This window comes from Heterodontus francisci, chromosome 43 (assembly GCF_036365525.1).
Source record: "Heterodontus francisci isolate sHetFra1 chromosome 43, sHetFra1.hap1, whole genome shotgun sequence".
Classification (NCBI taxonomy): Eukaryota; Metazoa; Chordata; class Chondrichthyes; order Heterodontiformes; family Heterodontidae; genus Heterodontus; species Heterodontus francisci.
In genome coordinates, this window is record NC_090413.1 from 26,170,362 (window position 1) to 26,194,567 (window position 24,206).

Genomic DNA, 24,206 nt, shown 5'->3' on the forward strand with positions numbered 1-24,206 from the left:
GGCAGTTAATTGCACTGTGTTGCAGTGAGGACGCTCCAGTTGGCACAATGACCTGGGCTGGTCGCCCACTCCCAACTGGTATCCAGCCCCTCCTGCCAGGAAGTGGATGTGCACGGATGTCAGGTGAGCAGAGGCTAGGGATTGGCTGTGGAGCCACTCCCCTGGTCGAATGACCTACTGACACTCGTATGTGGGGCACTGACACTTGGGGGAAGAATCAGAGGGGCAATCAGTGCCCGTAGAACTGTGCCCCAGAGCATTCAAGAGTGGAAGAAAGACTTGAATTTATATAGCGCCTTTCACAACCTCAGCATGCCCCAAAGCACTTCACTTTGCTCAGTTCTGAAACATTTTCAATTTAGAATATTGACATTGAAAATAAATATCCATTAGATATATAGTTGGTCAAAAATAGACACTCCTTACCTTTTCAAAAGGTTTGAAATCCTGTCTTCCTGGCTCTGACTGAGAGGACCACTCCTCATGTCCAGAGTTGCGTTCCCATGGAACTTGGGATTTTCTGAATGAATCAACTGGCATTAGACGTGGATTGTGGCCCTGTCACAGACACAACAAAGTTGATACATCAGATACGTACACTTAAAGCAATTTTCCAAACTGCGCAGAGACCTCTTCAATACCAAGCTCAGGTGAGGATGGGTGGAGGAGGGAGTAAATAGCGTGATGTCAAATGGGGCAATCAATGGGGTGCTGAAATTTGCCTCAGCCAATGGGGGTACAGTTAGCCAGTGTCCCCATTCTTAATTAACATCGAGAAGTTTCTCCTGAATTCCTTATTGGACCGATAGGTGACTGTTTTATATTTATGACCCCTAGTTTTGGTCACTCCCTTAAGTGGCAACATCTTTGTTTTTCTAAACTATCAAGCCCCTTCATTGGTCAGAATTTTCTCAGCTTGAAGGTTGTCCCTCTATCGGGCCTGAAAGCAGGGCGCGAGCCCGCACAGCGGGCGGCAGGACGCTGGGCAGCATTATACTGGCGGCGGCCAGTCAAGAGGCCACTGCCAGGACCGATGCCTAATTGAGGAAAGCAGCTCACCTCTCAAAGCTTCTGGCCCAATCAGAGGGCTGGCAGTTTGGCAACGCCACCAGTAGGTACAGTCGCTGCTGAGGCTGTAGGATGAATTGGAGGGCACCTCCACGTTGAGGCGCCCTCGAAGCCCAGATGAGTTCTTTTATTTATTGTGCTGGGGCCATATAGGCCCCAGCGGTCAGAGGGATGAAGCCGATGGCAGCGGTGGAACCACGGGGACGGCCATTGCCACCAGGCGGCCCCACCATGGTCTATGAAGCGACCATTAAGAAAGGCTCCCCCCCCACCCCACTCCCTGAACCCTGCTGGGGCACTGCCACAGTTTAATTGCCTGCCGCCTTCAGTTGCCAGTAGGCCATGCCGCTACCGTTCCCACCGTTCAGGATATCCCGTGGCAGGGGTAAGACATCGGACTCCCCTCCTGATGCCTTTCGCCGCCATTTTACGAGGATTCTTGCCTCCTATCCCATCTTCAGACAGCTGGTAAAATCCAACCCATTATTTTAAAGACCTCTATCAGGTCACTCCTCCGCCTTTAGATAAAAGAGCCCCAGGCTCTTCACCTCTTTCCTGATAGTTATAACCTTTCAGTTCTGGCATCAACCTAGTAAATCTTTGTTGCAGGTTCTCCGGGGCCCCTATATTCTTTTCATAATATCGAGACCAGAACTGTGAATAGTAATTCGAGTGTGGTCTAATCAAGGTTCTGTACAAGTTTAACATCACTTCACTGCTTTTCATTCTATTTCTCCAGAAATTAATCCTCGGGCTTTGTTTCCACTTGGATTCTGACGAAGGGTCCATATCCCAAATGTTAACCTTTTTAGGCACTTACGGACCTGCTGCATATTTCCAGTATTTTCTGTTTTAATGGAAACACTAGCATCAACACGCACTCGAGATAAAGTATGTTGAGGAACGATGCAATTACCTGCATTCTCAGACGGGGGTTGCTTTGTAGGCGAGAGTTGGGTGACTTCAATGACTGGGTAACAGAGAGGGGAACCTTTGTTCGGGTATTATAAGGTCTGTCTGGCAGGTTTGTGATGGTGTCTTCCTCGATGTGCCCTCCTATCTTAGAAACAGGTTCCCAAGTTGATGGTTGCTGAGAGATGTTGGGTCTCTTCCGTGCCGGCACACTCTGGGTGCGTTTGACCGTTGTCATACTCCTGTTTGCAATCTCACTGGACTTTAAATGCTGCTGTTCTGCTGTACACTTGTGTAAGCTCAACAGCGACGCACTGAAAAGCTTGACGTTTTTGGGGGCTACATAGGTCGGTTTGTCTTCCCGGCGGTAAGCACTGAAAGAGAAGGCATCCTGTGTGAGTATTGAGTGGCATATTGGAGCTACATGCTGTCATGACACCTATTTTTGGGACCCCCCCCCAACTCCCCGCCCCCTAAAAGAGGGGTGTTTGTAGTGTGGAAGAGCATGGTAAGCGATTTTTGGTTCTGTACTTGCCCATACTGTTAGCTTCAGACTCAGTCAGGGTGTCATACCCTATTGCTTGTTCGCCTTTGGCAGGCAAGTCACCTCAATACTCTTGTGCACTGTCCTCTTTGGCAGGAGCCTGGGATCAGGTCACCCGGGAGGGGACAATGAACTCTACATCTTCTTCAACTCTTTAGTCTTTATCTTTATAAAGTCTGTCCAAGACTACAATATAGGCCCCATATCTGGAGATCCTTGTCCAGCCTCCCTTTTACATCATTGAACAGGATGCAAAGCAATGCTTTTGGCTGATTGGTGACCCTGTATCCTCCAACCTCTCAGTCTTCATTCCAGCCTTTCTTGTCTTTCTCTGTTTTCATGGCATTTTAGCCTGGTTACCTGTTGGTAATGCAGTGGCGCAGTGGCTAGCACCACAGCCTCACAGCTCCAGCGACCTGGGTACTGCCTGTGTGGAGTTTGCAAGTTCTCCCTGTGACTGCGTGGGTTTCCTCCCACATGCCAAAAACTTGTGGGTTGATAGGTAAATTGGCCATTGTAAAACAAAATTGCCCTATTGTAGGTAAGGTAGTAGGATAATTGTGGGGATGTGAGAGGGATAATGGGATTAATATAGGATTAGTATAAATGGGTGGTTGATGGTGGGCCGAAGGGCCTGTTTCAGTGCTGTATCTCTCTCTATGGCTCTAATGCCCTGGGGACATGGGTTCAAACCCCACTGGCTGGTGGAGTTCAAATGTAATTAATAAAAATTTGGAATTGAAAGCTAGTCTCAGTAATGGTGCCATGAAACTATCAATTGTCATAAAAAGCCAACTGGTTCACTAATGTCCTTTAGGGAAGGAAATCTGCTGTCCTTATCTGGTCTGGCCTACATGTGACTCCAGACCCACAGAAATGGCTTAGCAACCAACTCAGTTGTCAAGGGCAATTAGGGATGAGCAACAAATGCTGGCCTTGCCAGCAATGCCCACAAAGAATTTTAAAAAATAAGTATTTTCTCCTCTTCGTCCTCCTTCGTCACCCTACATCCTTCTATTTTCTCCATTGTCACTACGTTGAAATCAAGACAGCTTACCTCCTAGAACTGATACAATTTTAAACCCAGAAACCACAGCTGTCGATTTTCAACTTACTGCCTACCCACCTCTGTTCCATCGTATAAGCCTCACGATTTTTATGCCCGTTGATTTCAATGCTGGTCATACACATGGGCAGCAAATGTGACGTGTTTGGATTCATCTCATTTTCTGTCCTGCACAATGACTATTGGCTTTCATTAAGGTTTCTCAACTAGGAGAACAACTCCCAAAAAAATAAGAGAGTGTAGTAGATTTGAAACGGGCCTCAGAACAAGCAACTAATGAGTGGCACATTACCCCCATTTTTGTTTTGGTTAATGGGGATTATTCAAGATACCTGCTGAGTAGTTGATCAAAAATGAGCTTCTACAAAGTGGCAGGAGAGACAATTTCTCCTCCAGGAGGTACATACACTCCAATATACCACAGCTACCAGTCATTAGTTGAGAACTGATAGAACTGCTAGTAACTTACCCATTTGGGAAAGCGCTCTGTAAATACTAGACTTGTAGAAATTGCCTCTGGAATTATTGGGGGTAATTTTCACACTGATGATGGGGGAAAATTCTATTGATTCGGATGCCCATTAGAAGTCTTTCTCAATTTTCATTTCTATTAACGTCAACTAGCTTCACTTTTCAAAGTTAACAGGAATAGCTATTATAAGTTCAAATTATCCCTGTTGTACCATCAATTCAATGGGAATATTGCTCCTTATCCCTCTTGTATCATCTTGCGAACATTCTTCCTCACTTTTCCTTTGACAATTTTTTTTGACTTCCCAGTTTATTCCAGACCAATCATTGATGGAGAATGCTGCTCTTGCATTTTCGTCTTCATTCACCTGATTCATTCGGGATAACATTCATGGCACCGCATCTTAGGAAGGATAGATTAGCCTTGCAGGAAGTGCTGCATAGATTGACTCCAAGGGTTAAATTACAAGGAGAAATTACATAAACTAGGGTTATGTTCCTGGAATTTAGAAAGTTAAGGAATGATTTAATCGAAGTTTGCAAGGTATTAAGGGGAACAGATAGGGTAGATAGAGAAAAACTATTTCTGCTGGATGATGAGTTTAGGACTAGATAGCATAGTCTAAAAGTTAGACCAACACCATTCAGGAGTGAAATTAGGAATCACCTCTACACACAAAGGGTAGTTAAAGCTTGGAACTCTCTTCCGCAAGCGGCAATTGATGCTGAGATCAATAGTTAATTATAAATCTGAGATTGATTAGATTTTTGTTATCCAAAGGTATTAAGGGATATTGGGCAAAAGTGGAGTTAGGTCACAGATCAGCCATGATCTCATTGAATGGTGGAACAAGGCTCGAGGGGCTAAATGGCCTCCACCTCTTACTATGTTCATATCAGCTTTGCAGGAAAAACCCTATCCGTTTGTCAGGAATATGCTTCCTGAGTCATGGGGGTGGGGATGCTGGAATACTATTGTCCTCGATGGGCCGAAGGGCCTGTTTCTGTGCTGTATAACTCTATGACTCTATGACTATGACTCCTTTACCTACCTAACTTCAGTCTGTAATTCCTTCATTGCTATGTAAAGATGCTTCAGCCTTACCTGAATTCCTGGTGATGTATCAGTGGTGCATTCGGGTTTTTCAGTGAATGGGTGATTCCATTGAGAATGGCAGGGAGAGGTTGCAGCCTGTCCAGTTCTTGCTGTTATTTGCAGGATGCAGCAATGACAATAGCAGCACAGCCAGGATTGTCGGAAGGTGCATTGAAAATAGACATGAAAGGGAAAAAGTACATTAGAGACACAGTTACACAATTTTCAAAGGAAGTTTACTGCTCGTCAAGTTGAATGATGTCATGGCAGGGGTGAAAGTACTAAAGGGGCAGATTTTTCATCCCTTGCCCTCTTGTGCATCCCCCACGTCCTTCCCTCCTCTGTTGGTAGCTGTGTCTTCAGCCATCTAGGCTCCAAGATCTTGAATTTCCTCGCTAAATTTCTCTCCACCTATCTCTCTCCTCCTTTAAGATGTGTCCCAAAACCTACATCTTTGACCAAGCTTTTGCTCACCTGTCCTAATATCTCCTCCTTTGGCTCAGTGTCAATTCTTTGTCCCATAATACTTTTTATGCTGTTAAAAGCGCTACATAAATGCAAGTTGTTGATGAATGGACACAAATCTAGTCCTATTGCACTCCGATGTCCGTATATCAAAGCTAGTTGCAAAGTAAAGCCCTCTACCCTGCCCCAGCAATAGACACCAATGCCAATCTCGAAAGAGCATCAAAATGGCAATCCCACACCAGCCATTCTTTCTGAGAATGTCAACTCAAAGACAGGTTAGCAGCAGTTTTGTATTGCAGACACATTCCTAGTGTGGCTAAGACTACTCACATTCATTTCTTGAAGGACGCTAATGACAACCAGAGAGTGAAGACCTACACCATTCATTCTGATAGACTCTCTGAGTAAGACTGCTGGTTCAGGAACCTCTCGTAGACCAAGGTGAAAAATGTTAACCTCAACTACACCATCACAGTGGGGAAAAAAAGTAACAAACTCAACATGTTGGAAGAGCAACCATACCTGCTCCAACCGAGACATAATGTCGCAGAGAAGAGAGTGCAGGATGGACATCTCCAGCCCAAGGTCGATGCAGCCTTCAAACTCTGAGCTTTTCACGTTGGGCTCTGGATTTGAAATGTTTGTCAGAAAGAATTTCATGCTGTCCCAGTTTGACTCCAAGAAACTGTCCATAAAGGCCATATAGCCCTCCTTGTCCTCGAACCTGCAGGATGCACAGATGCCACAAAGAACAGAACTGAGTGCAGTTCAGGAACCTCCATGCAAGACCATGAATAATGCATAAGCAAAGTAGATACCACACGTAAGGGGAGAGCTGCCATATAGCTGAGGAGCAAGTGATGCTGAGTATACATCCTTATTATCACAAGCTGTTATTTTACTAATCCTTTCAGTCCTATGGGTAGTGCAGCTCAAACCTTGTTACAATGAACCTTCATTGAGAACCACTTCAGAAAATGCACAATACTTTCATTTCAATAGCTTCTCTTCATGACAAATGGCTGAACGCGCTTCACAAAATGAATCAGCTTTTGCAGTGAAATGACTATTTTTGTGTGGCCAAATGCACAGTCATTCTCCACCAGCAGCATCCCATCAACAACAAGGGGATGGACGGCCACTTCATTTCTTTCCTTGCTGGTGTCGTCAAGACCCACAAGCTGTGCCATGAGATTTGAACACATCATCCAGTCTGGCATTCCAGTGCAGTACTGAGGGAGTGCTGTCAGAGGTGCCATCTTTCAGATGAGACGTTAAACCAAGGCCCCGTCTGCTCTCTCAGTTGGCTGCAAAAAAAATCACAAAGCAAATTTTCAAAGCTGAGCAGGGGAGTTCTCCCCAGTGTCCTGGGCTAATATTTATCCCTCAACCATCAACACTAAAACAGATTATCTGATCATTATCACATTGCTGTTTGTGGGAGCTTGCTGTGTGCAGATTGGCTGCCACATCTCCTACATTACAACAGTGACTACACTTCAATAGTGCTTCATTGGCTGTAAAGCGCTTTGTGGCATCCTGAGGTCATGAAAGGCACTATAGAAATGCAAGTCTTCTTCCTTTGATTGTAAATGGTCTTAGATATTTGGGCTAAACACCTCAGGTAAAATGATGTACGTACGTGGTAAAGTTGGCCAGGTTCTGAATGACTTTGGCTATAAGTGTGAGAGTCCTTGCTGTGCTGTCGTTGGGATATTCCTGAGTCAGGTTGAAGAGGCTGGGTGACATTATTGCTGGGCAGAGAAATCGCAGAAAGAGCGAGGCACAGATCATCCGCATCCCAATCTCGGCTTTCCCTCGACTAAAACACTGCTGCTGCCAGGCTGCAAATATCTCCCTCAGCTCGATTGGAAACACACTATAAAAAGAACATGAGAGGAAGGTTGGAAAAGATTTAGTTGCACAGATCTGAGTTGAAGTCCTGACCTACCCCTGGTACACAAAGTGTTGACGGCTTAATTTCACCCATTCTCTCACATCCCAATAACAGCTTGATAGATTTTTATTAGTCAAGGGCATTAAGAGTTTTTTTTTATTCCTTCATAGGATGTGAGTGTTGCTGGCAAGATCAGCATTTATTGCCCATCCTGTACAGAACCAAAGCAGTTAGATGGAGTCCTCACCAGTGGGAGACTGTTTCCCCTGGCTGGAGAATCTAGTACTATGGGTCATAGTCTCAGGATAAGGGATCGACCATTTGGAACTGAGATGAGGAGAAATTTTGATCTTTTTGTCGTCATTGTCGACAGGAATAGTGCCGGAAGACTGGAGGATAGCAAATGTTGTCCCCTTGTTCAAGAAGGGGAGTAGAGACAGCCCTGGTAATTATAGAGCTGTGAGCCTTACTTCGGTTGTGGGTAAAATGTTGGAAAAGGTTATAAGAGACAGGATTTATAATCATCTTGAAAAGAATAAGTTCATTAGAGATAGTCAGGACGGTTTTGTGACGGGTAGGTCGTGCCTCACAAACCTTATTGAGTTTTTCGAGAAGGTGACCAAACAGGTGGATGAGGGTAAAGCAGTGGATGTGGTGTATATGGATTTCAGTAAGGCGTTTGATAAGGTTCCCCACGGTAGGCTATTGCAGAAAATACGGAAGTATGGGGTTGAAGGTGATTTAGAGCTTTGGATCAGAAATTGGCTAGCTGAAAGAAGACAGAGGGTGGTGGTTGATGGCAAATGTTCATCCTGGAGTTTAGTTACTAGTGGTGTACCGCAAGGATCTGTTTTGGGGCCACTGCTGTTTGTCATTTTTATAAATGACCTGGAAGAGAGTGTAGAAGGGTGGGTTAGTAAATTTGCAGATGACACTAAGGTCGGTGGAGTTGTGGATAGTGCCGAAGGATGTTGTAGGGTACAGAGGGACATAGATAGGCTGCAGAGCTGGGCTGAGAGATGGCAAATGGAGTTTAATGCGGAAAAGTGTGAGGTGATTCACTTTGGAAGGAGTAACAGGAATGCAGAGTACTGGGCTAATGGGAAGATTCTTGGTAGTGTAGATGAACAGAGAGATCTTGGTGTCCAGGTGCATAAATCCCTGAAGGTTGCTACCCAGGTTAATAGGGCTGTTAAGAAGGCATATGGTGTGTTAGCTTTTATTAGTAGGGGGATCGAGTTTCGGAGCCACGAGGCCATGCTGCAGCTGTACAAAACTCTGGTGAGACCACACCTGGAGTATTGCGTGCAGTTCTGGTCACTGGATTATAGGAAGGATGTGGAAGCTATGGAAAGGGTGCAGAGGAGATTTACTAGGATGTTGCCTGGTATAGAGGGAAGGTCAAGGTCAAACCTGGGACTTGAGGTTGTTTTCGTTGGAGAGAAGGAGGAGGAGAGGTGACTTAATAGAGACATATAAGATAATCAGAGGGTTAGATAGGGTGGATAGTGAGCGTCTTTTTCCTCAGATGGTGATGGCAAACACGAGGGGACATAGCTTTACGTTGAGGGGTGATAGATATAGGACAGATGTCAGAGGTAGTTTCTTTACTCAGAGAGTAGTAGAGGCGTGGAACGCCCTGCCTGCAGCAGTAGTAGATTCGCCAACTTTAAGGGCATTTAAGTGGTCATTGGATAGACATATGGATGAAAATGGAATAGTGTAGGTCAGATGGTTTCACAGGTCGGCGCAACATTGAGGGCCGAAGGGCCTGTACTGCGCTGTAATGTTCTAATTCTAAAAAAAAAAAATTTCTTTACTCAGAGGGATTGTCAATCTTTGGAATTTTCTTCCCCAGAAAGCTGTGGATGCTCAGTCATTGAGTATATTCAAGACTGAGATTGATAGAATTTTGGGCACTAAGGGAATCGAGGGGATATGGGGATTGTGCGGGAAAGGGCAAGTTGAGGTAGATGATCTGCCGTGATCTTATTGGTTGGCAGAGCAGGCTCGAGGACCAGTATCGCTTACTCCTGCTCCTATTTCTTTAATTCATTCAGGCGATGTGGGCATCACTGGCAAGACCAGCATTTATTGCCCATCCCTTATCGCCCTTGAGAAGGTGGTGGTGAGCTGCCTTCTTGAACCGCCGCAGTCCTTGGGATGTAGGTACACCCACAGTGCTGTTAGGAAAAGAGTTCCAGGATTTTGACCCAGTCGTCATGAAGGAACAGCAGGTGGTGGTGTTCCCATGCATCTGCTGCCCTTGTCCTTCTAGGCGGTAGAGGTCGCAGGTTTGGAAGGTCCTGTCAAAGGCGGGGTGAATTGTTGCAGTGCATCTTATAGATGGCACACACTGCCGCCAATGTGCGTCAGTGGTGAAGTGAGTGAATGTTTAGGTTGGTGAATGGGGTGCCGATCAATCATGCTGCTTTGTCCTGGACGGTGTCGAGCTTCTTGAGTGTTGTTGGAGCTGCACCCATCCAGGTAAGTGGAGAGTATTCCATCACACTCCTGACTTGTGCCTTGTAGATGGTGGACAGGAGGTGAGTTACTCGCCACAGAATTCCCAGCCTCTGACCTGCTCTTGTAGTCCAGTATTTATGTGGCTGCTCCAATTCAGTTTCTCATGTACTCACCAATGGGAATCTGTGATCTGCCTAAATGCCTCTTCACAGCTGGCCTTCATATTGGCTTGATTCTCTGCCACACCATTGGCTGAACATTTGTTGGGATCAACTTCATAATTTTCCTCTGGATTGTAAAGTCTTGTCACAAAGTCTCCTGTAAATGACATTGAGAGAGATTCAGCGTCCCCAGTAATTCAACACCTGTTGCCTGCCACCTGTATTAACAATTTCACATCGGGATGGACAATGTCAGAGAAATATATTATTTTCTTATTTCTTTCACCACCAATCCCAAATCTCCCCACTCCATGCTCTGTAACCTAATGAGAACTTAGGCACTAGGATATCTTATTCTAACAAAGTGCGCATGTCATGGTATATCTGGCCACTAGATGGTGCAGGCAAGAAGCCCCACCCCCTGCTTGTTCTAACCTCTCCATCCAGTCTTAACTAACCTGAAAATTAAAGCCAGGCTATTTGGGAATGAAATAAGGAAGCATTTTTTCACACAAAGGATTGTGGCAATCTGCAACTCTCTCTTCAAAAGGCTGTGGATGATGGGGTCAACTGAAATTCTCAAGACTGAGATTGATTAAGAGATATTTGTTGGGTAAAGATATTAAGGGGTATGGAGCAAATGTGTTTTTTATTCCTTCGGGGGATTGGGGGGGTGTCGCTGGCCAGGCCAGTATTTATTGTCCATCCCTAATTGCCCTTGAGAAGGTGGTGGTGAGCTGCCTTCTTGAACCGCTGCAGCCCTTGGGGTGTAGGTACACCCACAGTGCTGTTAGGAAGGGATTTCTAGGATTTTGAGCCAGCGACAGTGAAGGAACGACGATATAGTTCCAAGTCAGGATGGTGTGTGACTTGCAGGTGGTGGTGTTCCCATGCATCTGCTGCACTTGACCTTCTAGGTAGTAGAGGTCGCGGGTTTGGAAGGTGCTGTCGATGGAGATGGGGCAAGTTGCTGCAGTGCATCTTGTAGATGGTACACACTGCTGCTACTGTGCGTCGGTGGTGGAGGAAGTGAATGTTGAAGGTGCCGATCAAGCTGGCTGCTTTGTGCTGGATGGTGTCGAGCTTCTTGAGTGTTGTTGGAGCTGCACCCACCCAGGCAAGTGGAGAGTATTCCATCACACTAGATAGATGTAAAAGATGGAGGTAAGATAAAGATCAGCCATGATCCAATTGAATGCTACAACAGGCTCAAGGGGCTGAATGGCCTCTTCCTAAATTCTTTCTTTCTTCTAAAGGCAATAGGAGCATTGCTAGAACAGATGCTTATTGTTCTATTGGCCTATTGAGTGTTACCATTGTGGATACTCAGATGGAGGATGGGAAAGTGGCCATTAATGGGCAATAATTTCTGGCCTAGCCAGTGACGCCCACATCCCAGGAACAAATAATAAAAACATTTGCTCCATATCCCTTGATATCTTTACCCAACAAATATCTCTTAATCAATCTCAGTCTTGAGAATTTCAGTTGACCCCATCATCCACAGCCTTTTGAAGAGAGAGTTGCAGATTGCCACAATCCTTTGTGCGAAAAAAATGCTTCCTGATTTCATTCCCAAATGTCTAGTGTTGCCAACCCTCCAGGATTGTCCTGGAGTTTCCAGGAGCTGACGATTAATCTCCAGTACACTGCTGCAAACAACCAAGGAGGCAAATCATTAGGGGGCTTTAAGTAAAATTGTGTGTTTTTTCATTTCTTAACACTTTCATTTATTAGTTGTAAGAATATTGGAGATGGGGGGGTGGGGAAAGAAAAGGTCATTTGACTGACAGTCAGTTGAGTAAAAAAGAGCCTGTTCCCTTTCCCATTGGCCGTGGGAAGCCAGAACACCCGGAGGATGGCCAATAGGGTGGAGGCTGGGTGGTTCGTGGTGATGGTCATGTAATGGACCCTTCATGAAAATGTCCAACCAGAGTTGGCAACCCTAATCCCAGCCTCTATGAGGTGAAGGTCACGTTCCCCCATTGCTTACCAAGAGTTTCTACCAGATACTTCTGTCCAACCAGCTTCATGTATTCGTCAATGGCCTTGGTAGCCAAGGTGTTTTCTCTGAAGAGCACTGAGTGTTTCTCCTCACAGCGATCAACCTCTACGATCCCCAATTCAATCAGAAAGTCCTACAGTTCGTGGGAAAGGCAGAAGAAAAGAGTTTTATCCACAGACACAGTTGAGAAAAGAGTCCAATTTGATTCAATGAACATTCTCTAGATTATGTTAAGATGTCAGGTTCCTCTGATGACTAAGTGGCTATATTAGCACCTGCTATGCCACTAGAGTTTATAGACCGGACCCCAATTCAATCTCCATCCAGTGCTGAGATAGCTGCTCCAGTCAGGACACCTCTGTGGACTTCAGGAAGGATACAAAACTCACAGTTCTTTCTCATGGACACTATCCAGTCATGTGTTCTGGATATCCAGTGATGGATTCCCCCCCATCCCATCCCCACTGAATAGCCTGCTTATTCTGCCAATCTCAGCTCACACGTCTACATTGTGCATTTGGATCGGTGCCAGTGCACTGTGGAGCTTTTCCCCCGGGTTGGTTGGCCTCTTGAGCAGAACAACAAAAGAACAACAACCACCACAACAACTTGCATTTGCATTGCACCTTTAACATAGGAAATGTTTCAATGTAAAGGCTTTCAAAACCAAAGCTTTATGCCTCCAAGCCAAATACTTCTTTGACTTTTCCCAACTTTGTTTCAACTATCAAGTATCAATGCTGGCCTGGGATTCAAGGTGAAACCTAAGACCTATGATTGGTCCAGCTATTTGGCCCATGGGTTAGTTTCCAAATATCCTTGGAATAAGAATAATGGGAGAGAGGAACCTGGTGTCATCACACAGCCAGGACCAAGTCTCACTTCTTCTGAGAGGGTGATACATGAAATAAGTTTGGCCAGAATCAACCCAGTTCTTAGTGGAAAAGAGTTCGAGAAACAATATTATTCATTAATTAATACTACTTGGTAAAGAGCGCATAAAAATGGATAATGTCGGAAATGGAGATCATAGAATCCTTGAACACTACAGCACAAAAAAAGGCCCATTGTGTCTGTGCTGGCACTTTGACTATCCAATTAGTCCCACTCCCTGCTCTTTCCCCATAGCCCAGCAAGTGTTTTTTTTCTTTTCAAGTATTTATCCACTCCAGAGATGAGGCGAAATTACTTCTCTCAAGGGGTCGTGAGTCTGTGGAATTCACTACCCCAGAGTGCGGTGGATGCCGGGACATTGAGTAAATTTAAGGAGGAGATGGACAGATTTTTAATTAGTAATGGGTTGAAGGGTTATGGAGAACGGGCAGGAAAGTGGAGTTGAGGCCGAGATGAGATCAGCCATGATCGTATTGAATGGCGGAGCAGGCTCGAGGGACTGAATTGCCTACTCCTGCTCCTAGTTCTTATATTCTTAAGTTCTTTTGAAGTTACAATTGAATCTGCTTCCACCTGCCCTTTCAGGCAGTGTGTTCCAGATCACAACAACTCGCTACGTAAAAAAAAAAAGTCTCCTCATCTCCCCCTCCTATTCTTTTACCAGAGTTGTGCGCCCACATATTAAAATTTGGGTCTTCAGTGGGTGGCCTTAAGCTACATTGGCAAAAATAATCCCATTGCCCTTACAGTTGTGTAAGTTTAGAGGCAGCTCAAGAATACACTCATGAAGCAAGGAGTTCTAATTTACATGGTGCAGTTACACCAGGATACTCCAAGTAGCAGCTGGGCTGGTCTGCTCAGAGGGTAAGAGGACCCAAGAAGAGTAACAGGGTTGACCTGCCTTACCTTGGCTTTTCCAACACTCTGTAGAACATGGACCAATGCACAGGCCACCTCCTCCTTATCCTTCACTTTCAGGGACGGCTCCAGCACAGTGCACAGAGTAGTATAGTTGCAGATGAGGTACTCTGCAAACTCCTTGTAGTGTATCATAGGTAGGACCTTGATGTTCTGGTAACGCAGGTTGATCCGTATTGTTGGCACCACTACTTTGCCTTTATTTAGAGGCTGAGTGTTAATGTTGTACCACTTTTCCACATGTTGCCTGCCCGTGACCTCAGCAAGAGGGATGGTGACAGAACCAAGGGCACTCATCTCTTTCCTCTTCTTATCTTCATCCCTGAAGAGATGCAAGGTGACTTCTTTTGTAGGGGGCAGATTGTTGAACTCAAAGTGCTCGCCCCAGAAGAGTTCCTCATTGCTGAGCTTGCTGGTTGTGCGAGCGTAGAGGAAGCCATCGAGGTGCAGTTCACAGAAGTACTTCTTCTTGGGTGTCAGGTCCTTAGCTTCATTCACCCAAAGGCTCAGCATGTTCTCCACCCTCTCACAGTTATCCTTGAAAACAACAGAGCAGGAATCAGTGAAAGATAGACAAAAGAAAGAGTTTGCATTCCTATAGTGCCTTTCACAATTTCAGGACATCCCAAAGCGCTTAACAGTCAATTAAGTAATTTTTGAAGTCTCATCCAACAAAGGTCTCCAGTCCCTTTACATAGAATATACAGCACAGAAATGGGCCATTCAGCCCAACTGGTCTATGCTGGTCTTTATGCTTCACACAAGCCTCCTCCCACCTGACTTCATCTCGCCCTATCAGCATATCCTTCTATTCCTTTCTCCCTCATGTGTTTATCTAGCTTCTCCTTAAATACATCTATGTGATTCACCTCAACTACTCCCTGTGGTGGCAAGTTCCACATTCTCACCACACACTGGGTAAAGAAGTTTCTCCTGAATTCCCTATTGGATTTACTAGTGGCTAACTCATATTTATGACCCCTAGTTTTGGGTTCTCCCACACAAGTGAAAATGTCTTCTCTGCAATGAAAACTGTAGCATTGCATTACAGCAAAACACACAATGCATTGCTATCAGTCGGTAGAATTTTGTTTCTTACATTTTATGTGTGGAACACTAATTCCGGAATTTAACGTTGTGCCCCCCCCCCCCCCATTGTCCAAAAAATCAGTGGCGAGCCCACCTCCGTCAGGCCTGGTGAGCCAGACCGGCATTTTTCGCTCCCCGGGCCCTTAATTGGCCTTGGACGGGACATCCACCTCTTTGAAGAAGGAAGTTCCGCCTAATGGAGCTGCTGGCCAATCAGCGGGCCGGCAGCTTTTGGTCCCAGCAGCACCACCAGGAGCGGTGGCCACTGCTGGGACTGCACCAAGTCAACGAAGAGGAAGCAGGTAGGTTTTTAGGGCCTCACCGGAGACAATCGGCTGGGCCCCGGCGAGGCAAGGGGTATTGGTTGGTGGGGGGGGTTGTGAGGAGTGTTGTGCAGTGGGGGTGGTTGGGACTTTGGGGGCACCCCTCCGTGGGGTACAGGATGCCCAATCAGGAGGGCCCGCAAGAAGGCCACCGGATTTTACCTGGCGGTGTTCTTGGTGTCTTTGCCATCCAACTGCCAAGGGTAAAATACCCGTGGTGGGAGGAGGCCCAAAAGTGCCAGTTAATTGGCCACTTAAGGGTCTTGATTGGCTTGGGGTGGGCCATTTCTCACTGCTGCCGTCCTGTGTAAAATTGCAGCGGGGGCAGGAAGGCATCAGGGACAGCCCCCTCCACCTCCCACTCAATTTTTTTGGCCCCTCCCCCACCCCGCCACCAGCCCTCTCGTTGGGGTCTGTAAAATTCCAGTCTAAGTACCTAATGGATAAGAAATATCTCAGAGAAGCGAGAAAGCAATTAAATGAAGCAGTTCTGCTGGTGTCGCCCTAATCTAAACGATTTATGAGCAACAGAGAAATCTTAAAAATTGAGAAAATAAGTCAAAAGAGCAAGAAAAGAGGCCATTCAGTTGATCAAGCCCATTCTTTCCACACATTGCCCAAATATTCTACCCTCTGTCTATTATACTGAAGTAGACCTTAATTTGGTACAAGTGAGTTAAGAACCTCTATGACAATAGTGGTTGATGTGATTGCCCCCTTGGCTTATATCCAGAATATTCTGCTGTTCCCTTTTCTTTCCCCTACCTTGTTGGGCTGGACTGTTCGAAGAAGATTCTCTATCCATTTGTCTCTCTCTGCAGCAGACGTACAGCCAAAGCAGCGACTTCCTCTGGAATTAATAACCTGAAATACAAGAAGTTAGTGCATCTGAGCAAGTGAGGAAGATGAGACCAGGAGCCTGACTGTAGGCCCACCTGTGAAGGATCCCCTTGTGAAATAGGCTTTTCGTCCCAACAACAAATCATCAGCTCAACTCGAAATTGCATTCGGAGAAAGCCCCTCAAACGAGTCATTCTCTGGGCTATTTTCCCCTTACAAGTTCTTCAAAATTCCTCATGGGATGATGGTGAGATCAGTGCTGCTGTCTAGGTATCAGTGCCCCCAAAATGTAATTGAAGTTCTATTTGAGCAGACTCCCTTTCAGTGATAGTTTGAGCTTCATTTAAATAGCGGTAAGACACAAATTTCCGTGGGCATTGTTTGTGTATTTGTGAAGTGATGCAGGTTATGCCCAGTAGCAGCCAAATATCCCATCCGCCCAATCGGTGAGCATTATTATTAGTTCTTGCTATGGAAGTCGCCCAGGCCCCATCCTCTGCCTGATCTGCAATAAACACGAACATCAATCACGTTACCTCGAAGCAGTATCTCTCTCCCAGAATACTGCTGTGCAGTGGTCTGATGATAACATTTGTCTCATTAGATAGATCGAGTGTTTCTATTGGGTTCAAGGAGCCCGTCAAGGACTCATAGGAGACAGCTTCACTCAACCTCTGTATACTGACGCGCCTAGGACACAACAGGAAGAAACAGGTTAGAATCGGAAAGAATCTGAGAGTAGACAATTGTCATTAATTATCATTGTGAAAACGGGTAGGGATGCAAAGACTATGGGCCAGATTTTGTTGAAGTGGGGCATCTCGTGACCTACGCTGTGAATTTAGACTATTTCCCACCCTTTTCAGCTCAAAATATTTCTGCACCTTAACTTACCGCAAGTGTGAGCTGATAACTTCACAGCAAGTGCAACGGGGCATCTGGGACCTTGGCGAACAATGGGACCAACAGTCTATCTCCTTAACCAATGAGAGTTAAGATTAAGAAACCAGAACGAGGGAGAAGGAAATAGGGTGAATTAGAGTCAAATCAGGTTTATAAAGAGAAATAAAGAGAGGGAAAGAAAGAGTGGATTAAGAGGGAGAGAGAAAATAAGGATAGAAGGAAAAGTAAGAACGTATTTTAAAAATCTCTAACAACAATTTATATCTGTAGGAATGAGGCTCCACAGTTTAAATTGTTCCGTTTCTGGGCAGAAGAGGTTGAGTAGCATGGCAGGAACATAAATCTCATCAAAAAGGTGCTTTTGCTATTAAGTTCCAGCCCTAACTTTCTGCGATGAGTTTAATGATCAATTAATGCATAAATGCAGCAATTTCGTAAAACTCACAGGGCGGTTGAAGATGAGCTGCCATTTTCATGAGGCTAATGGCGGTGAGACATAAATTGTCCAGCAACCTGTGGTGATTCACAATTCACTGGTACCTCTCCCTCGCCACAGATTGCTGTATGATTTACTCACAGCAAGCATCTTTAAACTGGCCGCGATTTTATCAGCAAGATAGTTCCAACCATAAACTACTCCAACCAGTGGTGGTATGATGCCCATGGCTTGTCTAAACCACTGCTTGGAAAATCATAGGCCACACTCCCGAATTTCCAATGCATGCTGTTTGCAAACAAGGCTCCCGGCCAGGTTCCTGAAGTCAGAAAATTACATTTTATTGAGTTTTTGCTCAGAGCTCCAACCGTTACAATAGTGCATATATCAGCAATAGATGTAACAAGGTAGTGACCATTGAAAAATATCTTAGGATAGGTTGTAACGCACAATGTCTGTCATCACAGCAATATGTGCTACTATACCAATATGACACTGGAAGCTTCATTCAGAGAAATTATGTGGAAGTCACATTTATTGTAGTACAAGGTGCTCTGCAGAAATTACAGTGAAAGTATCTGGTTAATGTCACTGAAAGGGAGATCGCTCTGTCTCAAACCCACCCTACACCTGATATAGGAGTGCTTGATGCTGGTACGAGCCACAGAATGTCTCATTGTCTTGGACCCCTCAAGAAATATTGTGGTACCTGGTGCTGTTTTGGTTTGGAGACTGTGGTGTTTCTGGTTGGTTTTGACTTTTCCTCTTCCATCGTCTGATGATCAGATTCTAAAACAGGAGGGAAAGAGTTAATTCTGTGGAGCAGGACCTGGCCCAGCTATTGGCTGGAGTGATGGTTGCCAGCTTTTCAAACCCCACAATTTGAAATGAATTGGTGAATATTTTGCTGCCAACTTACAGAGTGTAGACTTTCAAACTTGGAACCCTCTGAGGCGGAGAGAGAAAGAGAGTGAGAGAGAAAGAAAGATTATGTCGATTATTTCCTGGGACCAGGGAGTATGTTGATTCTTACCAAGGGTCCCCGGGAGTTGCCAATATTTTCCAGTGACCCCCAGGAGTGTTTTGATACTGGCTGGGGGGGGGGGGAGTCCCTGGAGTGTGTCAATTTTTGTTGGGGGGTCCCCGGGAGTTGCCGATTTTCGCAGGGGGTCTCTGCGGGTGTCCAATATTGGCAGTGTTCTCCCTCACTGAAGAGCTCATGGTGCTGTGGGGGAAGTTTAGGATTCCTTCCAACAGTGGTACACAGCCTGGATTAGTCCTAGGCATTCTTCTTTAAGTTAATTATCTTTTTAAACTTGTTTCATTGGTAGAAACACTTTGCACACACTTGCACTCCTGGGCACAGTGGGTTGACATCGGGTTTAAGGTTCTGCTTTGAAACACACTTAACATTAGCTTCTGAGAATTGAAGTCTGATTATGTACTTTCCACATTACTCAAATGACAAATAAAACAGGAAGTGTAGCAATGGCTTCCTGTACAAACAGTACGTCTTAGCTAAAAACATTTGGTAACCCATAAAAAAGCTTCTCATTGCATGAGAGTATGTTACAGTAACTGCTATCTCATAACAATAATATTATAGTGATGATTTTGGCATATCTGAGAGGAAATATACAATACATATACATGTATGTATGTATATGTGTGTGTACACGCACATAAAGATGAGGTGAATCTGAGAGACCAGGGGATGAATTTTTGGGCCTCTGGACGCGGAGGTGGGCGAGCCAAATTGACCCTGTAATTGGCCTATTCAGGCCTATTGTCGGAGGCCGACTGGAAAATTCCAGTCAGCCTCCAGGTCCCTGAGGCATTGGGAAACAGGCTAGCTGCCTGGAGGAGGCAGACCAGAGGGGCAAGCATTTCAGACGGGCTTAGAGGCCCTTCATGCCTGCCTGGCTGTAGCCACAGGCTGCCTTGTGGAGGGCTCCCCTCCACAATGGTAGCCTGGCTGCTGAGGGATATTTTATTTGAAATTTTAGGAAGTTGGAGAGGTGGAGCAACCTCCCTCACTTACCTTGAATGGCCAGCTCCTACTTCTTCAGTGCTGGGGGCCTCCCAAGGGCCCACCCGCCACCCTTAATTGGACAGCAAGCCTACCCTCTGACCACTAATTGTCCAATTTGGGGAAAATCACAGCTGAGTGACTGTTCCCCACACATTGCAGGCTTCTGACCCCCATTTGAGCCTGACGGTGAGGTCCTGAAGCCCACAGGGAAAATCTTGCCCCATGTCTCCCCAGGGTGTGTTGGGATATGTCTCCAGGCCAGTCAGAAAAGCTAAGCTGGTTGCGGACTTTTCACCCAAACTAGTCGAGGCGATGGTGGCTTCTCTGGTCAAATATTCGGTCTGACTTTAAATTTTAAGCAGAAACTATTGCAAAAAAAAGGCACATCTGGGATGCGGGACTTCAGTTATGTGGAGAGACTGGAGAAGCTGGGATTGTCATCCTTACATCCTTACAGCAGAACAAGTTAAGGTGAGATTTAATAGAGGTGTTCAAAATTACCAACAACTTTTATTAGAGTAGATTGGGAGAAACTATTTCCAGTGTCAGGAGGGTCGATAACTAGGGGACACAAATTTAAAGTCATTGGCAAAAGAACCACATGGGAGATGACGAGGAGAATTTTATTTTTACACAGTAAGTTGTTATGATCTGGAATGCGCTGCCTGAAAGGGCGGTGGAAATAGATTCAATTTAGTAACTTTCAAAAGGGAATTGGATAAGTGTTTGGAGGAGAAAAACCTGAAGGGATGTGGGGAAAGAGTGGGGAGTGGAACTAGTTGGACAGCTCTTTCAAAAGGTCAGCATAGGCACAAAGGCCTCCTTCTGTGCTGTATGTTTCTATGGTGAAAAACAGCCTAACTAAGCAACACAAATCAACACGAGACAAGGCTAGAACAGGAAAAACTTTCATTGTACATATAGTGCCATGTGTGGAATGGCCTTACCTTCACATTGTTTACTGGGCCCTCACTAGTCCCTCCGCTCCTTTCCAATTTTCTCAAGGTAGAGGGGCTCTTTTTACCAGGCACTGTCTCTGAGGAAACAAAGATTCAGTAAAGACAAGTCCTGTTGGTTTTACCTTGCCACCCGTGCCAGTGTATTCTGATTTGTGCTCCCTCTGGCATCTTCCTCATCAGAGAGCCTAAACCGCGCACACAACCTGCAAACTCACACCGCCCCATTCATCCATCATCCCTGTTCTCACTGACCTACATAGGCTCCCAGTCCGGCAATGCCTCGATTTTGAAAAGAAATTCCATCCTTGTTTTCAATTCCCACTCCTGGCCTCATTCCTCCCCGTTTCGGAAACTTCCTCCAGCCCTACAACCCTCCGAGATATCTAGGCTCCTCCAATTCTGGCCTCCTGAGCATCCCTGATTTTCGTCACTCCTCCAAAGGTTTGGTCAAAGAGGTAGGTTTTAAGGAACGTTTTAAAGGAGGAAAGAAAGATTGAGAGTCGGAGAGGTTTAGAGATGGAATTCCAGAGCTTAGGGGTCAGGGGGCTGAAGGCAAGGCTGCCAATGGTAAAGTGATTAAAATCAGGGGCCAGAACTGGAGGTGCACAGAGATCTCGGAGGGTTGTAGGGCTGGAGGAGATTACAGAGATAGGGAGGGACAAGGCACGGTGGGATTGAGAACAAGGAGGAATTTTAACAAGCTGAAATTTCTAAAGGCACTGTAAAGGAGAAATTCTGCGAATGTGGAAGTCTGAAACTCACCATTTAATGGAAGTGTGCAGCTCCATTAAACAATGCACAGACTCATGTCACAATCTAACCAATATGACACAACTCCAGTGTGACACAACCTCATGCTATTTTCTGCTGAGTGATGATTAGATACTAGTATGTGTTGTGTCGCTCAGTGGACTTTCTCAGCACAAGGTCAGGCAGCACTGCGACTGAAAGACGTTCACTTTGCACATGAAAGCTGGCTAACAGATCTCCTGTTAAACGATGTCAAGCTGAGCTGCCAGACTTCCTGTGGCGTTGCTGCTGGGTGATCCCAGGCCAGAGGGCAATTTCTGACCTCAGTCTGGCCGAAAGCTAAACATGAGAGTGGCTTTGGCCTTCATTGTAATTCATTAATTATACTGAAGCAGTGTATCACATGACGGACCTGAAATAAAACTATTACTTATCATCCTACATTACTAAAGTGACCACATTTCAAAAGTACTCCATTGGCAGTAAATTGCTTTGGAGTGTCCTGAAGCTGTGAAAGGTGCTATATAAATGCAAGTCTTTCTTTACTTAAGAAACAAGCTCACAGGCACTACCAAATTTGTAGTTTCTTTTCATTTTTTCACAGATATGTTTGTAAGACTCTTTACCGACCATTCAAAAAACTCACTTAAGACACAAATAACTTTCTTGGAATTTCGTCTCCTGAAAGCTGTCCATCCAGTCATAGTTTACATCAAAGAATAGACACCAGACAGATCTCAGGGAGTGAACTTGCAGGACTTTGGTCCAATGATGCTCATGAGGCAATATTGCGAAGATCTTCCTGCTCCTCCAGTTTTAGGCTCTTGGGCATCCCCAACTTTCATTGCTCCATCATTGGCAGCCAGGCTCTTGGGCTGCCTGGGCCCAAAGCTCTAGAATTCTCTCCCTAAACCTCTCCACCTTTCTCTTGTCCTTTAAGTCTTTCCTTAAAACCTACCTCTTTGGCCAAGTATTTGGTCACCTGTCCTAATATCAGCTTGTGTGACTCGGTGTCAAACTTTTTGTTTGATTGCCTTCCTGTGAAGTGCCTTGGGATGTTTTACGACATAACTGCAAATTGTTGTGAAACACTTTGAGATACTTCAGCAATGTTATAAATCTTTGGGAGCGTCAAGGGTGGGAAAGGCAGAGCAAGGTACTAGTCTTGCTTGTGAAATATATCAATAATAATCCTACCTTTTGATTAGTACTTGCTCCAGAACCAACTGGGATTGATTTTGAACTTGCCACCCAGATGTAAAACTGAATTCAATGGGATTGCAAATTGTTCAGTTTCTATAGTGGATTCTCAACGCACCATGCCAGTCTTACGCTCAGTCACAAAGTTAGGTCTACCTCGCTGAGTCCTGTGCTTCACCAATTAACGAGTGTTTGAGCCCTGAATCTATCTTGACATCTCTTGTTTCTGTGATCCAGGCAAAACTCTACCAAAGTCATCTTGAATGCCAAGTGAATGTATCTTAGACCCCTCCATACTATTACCAACAAGCCAGTCAGAGCTTCAGTATTAAAAACAAATTATATGACTGTCTGACCATTTAATTCTCCAAGACCATGCAAGAGCAGAGAGTTTTACTTGGAGATGAAGGTATATTTTCAGATCCTCAGACACAGGAAATAAGTCAACACTTGGTTTATGTGTTATCTGCAATTCCACTCGCTCTTCTGTTGAGTCTCTTAACGGCTCATTGGTGCAGAAGTGTGACTGCTTTGAGCACCGTGACTCCCCACAGCAATTTCTCTGCACCCTGCCTCACCCAGTACAGGCCCCAGTCCCTGCTAACTAACGTTTAATATCACATCAATCCCCAGTGCCATGTGCACTCTGTACTGTCTAATACCAATCACACTGACCGCTGCGCCATTCTTGACCTAACATCAATCCACTGACAGCTGCCTCATTCCCGAGTCAACATTACAGTCCAACAACACCATCTGACTCCTGCTCGGCATCAATGCAGACTCCTGCCTGCGAACACGGGATCATTAAATTAGGCCCAAAGAGACAAAACTAGAACTAAAATTATTTCTTGGAGTAAAGAGACATTGGTACCACCCACATCGCCACCGTAATATTCCCGAGAAGCTTTCCTGCAATATCAGTTAGAATTTCCTCTGCAGAGAGATTTCAGTCCATAATGCTATGGGGTGGGTTTCATGACTGCTTGTGTGACCCTTCCATGACACTGGGGAATAGGAACACATAGCCCAGGAATTGGTTATGGAGGTCAGTAAACCTAATTTGAATTGTGTAGTGGAAGTGCTGGATCATGAAAATAGTACCCCAACGTCAGCGGGTTTAGATGCAAAACAAAGCCTTCTGTACCCCAAAGGAGGCTTTAATCCCAACCCCAGAAAAGCAGCACCGAATGCAGTAGTATAATAGTTCCATTTTCTACATCCCCGGTGCCCTGGCCAATATTTATCCCTCAACCAACATCACTAAAACTGATAATCCGGTTATTTATTTCATTGCTGTTTGTGGGATCTTGCTGTGTACAAATTGGCTACCTTGTTTCCTACAACAGCGAATTCACTTCAAGAGTACTTCATTGGCTATCAAGTGCTTTGGGACATCCTGAGGTTGTGAAAGGTGCTATATAAATGTATATTCTTTTTTTTTTATCAACCAACCTTGAACCTAGTGGCTAAAATGCAAGTAGTTTCATATTGAATTACACAGGATACACAATACAGAAACAGGCCATTCGGCCCAACTATGCCATGCCGGCATTAATGTTCCATTTGAGCCTCCTCCATCCTTCGTCATCTAACTCCATCAGCATAACCCTCTATTCCCTTTTCCCTCACTCATTTGCTTTTCTAGCTTTCCCTTAAATGCTTCTATACTATTCGCCTCAACTACTCCCTGTGATAGCGAGTTCCA

General features: G+C 45.2%; 1 protein-coding gene across 3 annotated transcripts in view; it reads right to left on the reverse strand.

Annotated features, from left to right (window-relative positions):
• The window catches only part of LOC137355740 (ras GTPase-activating protein nGAP-like), a 67,037-nt gene that overhangs the window by 8,599 nt on the left and 34,232 nt on the right, over positions 1-24,206 (reverse strand). For 2 of the 3 annotated variants that reach the window (XM_068021216.1, XM_068021218.1), the window contains 12 exons: positions 20,537-20,625; positions 18,267-18,346; positions 16,755-16,908; positions 16,144-16,242; positions 13,955-14,503; positions 12,143-12,287; positions 10,162-10,306; positions 7,268-7,504; positions 6,148-6,349; positions 5,167-5,267; positions 1,985-2,354; positions 427-558 (listed from right to left, as the gene is read on the reverse strand). In XM_068021216.1, the coding sequence (XP_067877317.1) occupies positions 427-558; positions 1,985-2,354; positions 5,167-5,267; positions 6,148-6,349; positions 7,268-7,504; positions 10,162-10,306; positions 12,143-12,287; positions 13,955-14,503; positions 16,144-16,242; positions 16,755-16,908; positions 18,267-18,346; positions 20,537-20,625 (2,303 nt within the window). Of the gene's footprint in view, positions 1-426; positions 559-1,984; positions 2,355-5,166; positions 5,268-6,147; positions 6,350-7,267; positions 7,505-10,161; positions 10,307-12,142; positions 12,288-13,954; positions 14,504-16,143; positions 16,243-16,754; positions 16,909-18,266; positions 18,347-20,536; positions 20,626-20,800; positions 21,180-24,206 lie in introns of those variants that run through there. The other variant, XM_068021217.1, reaches the window with a different exon arrangement.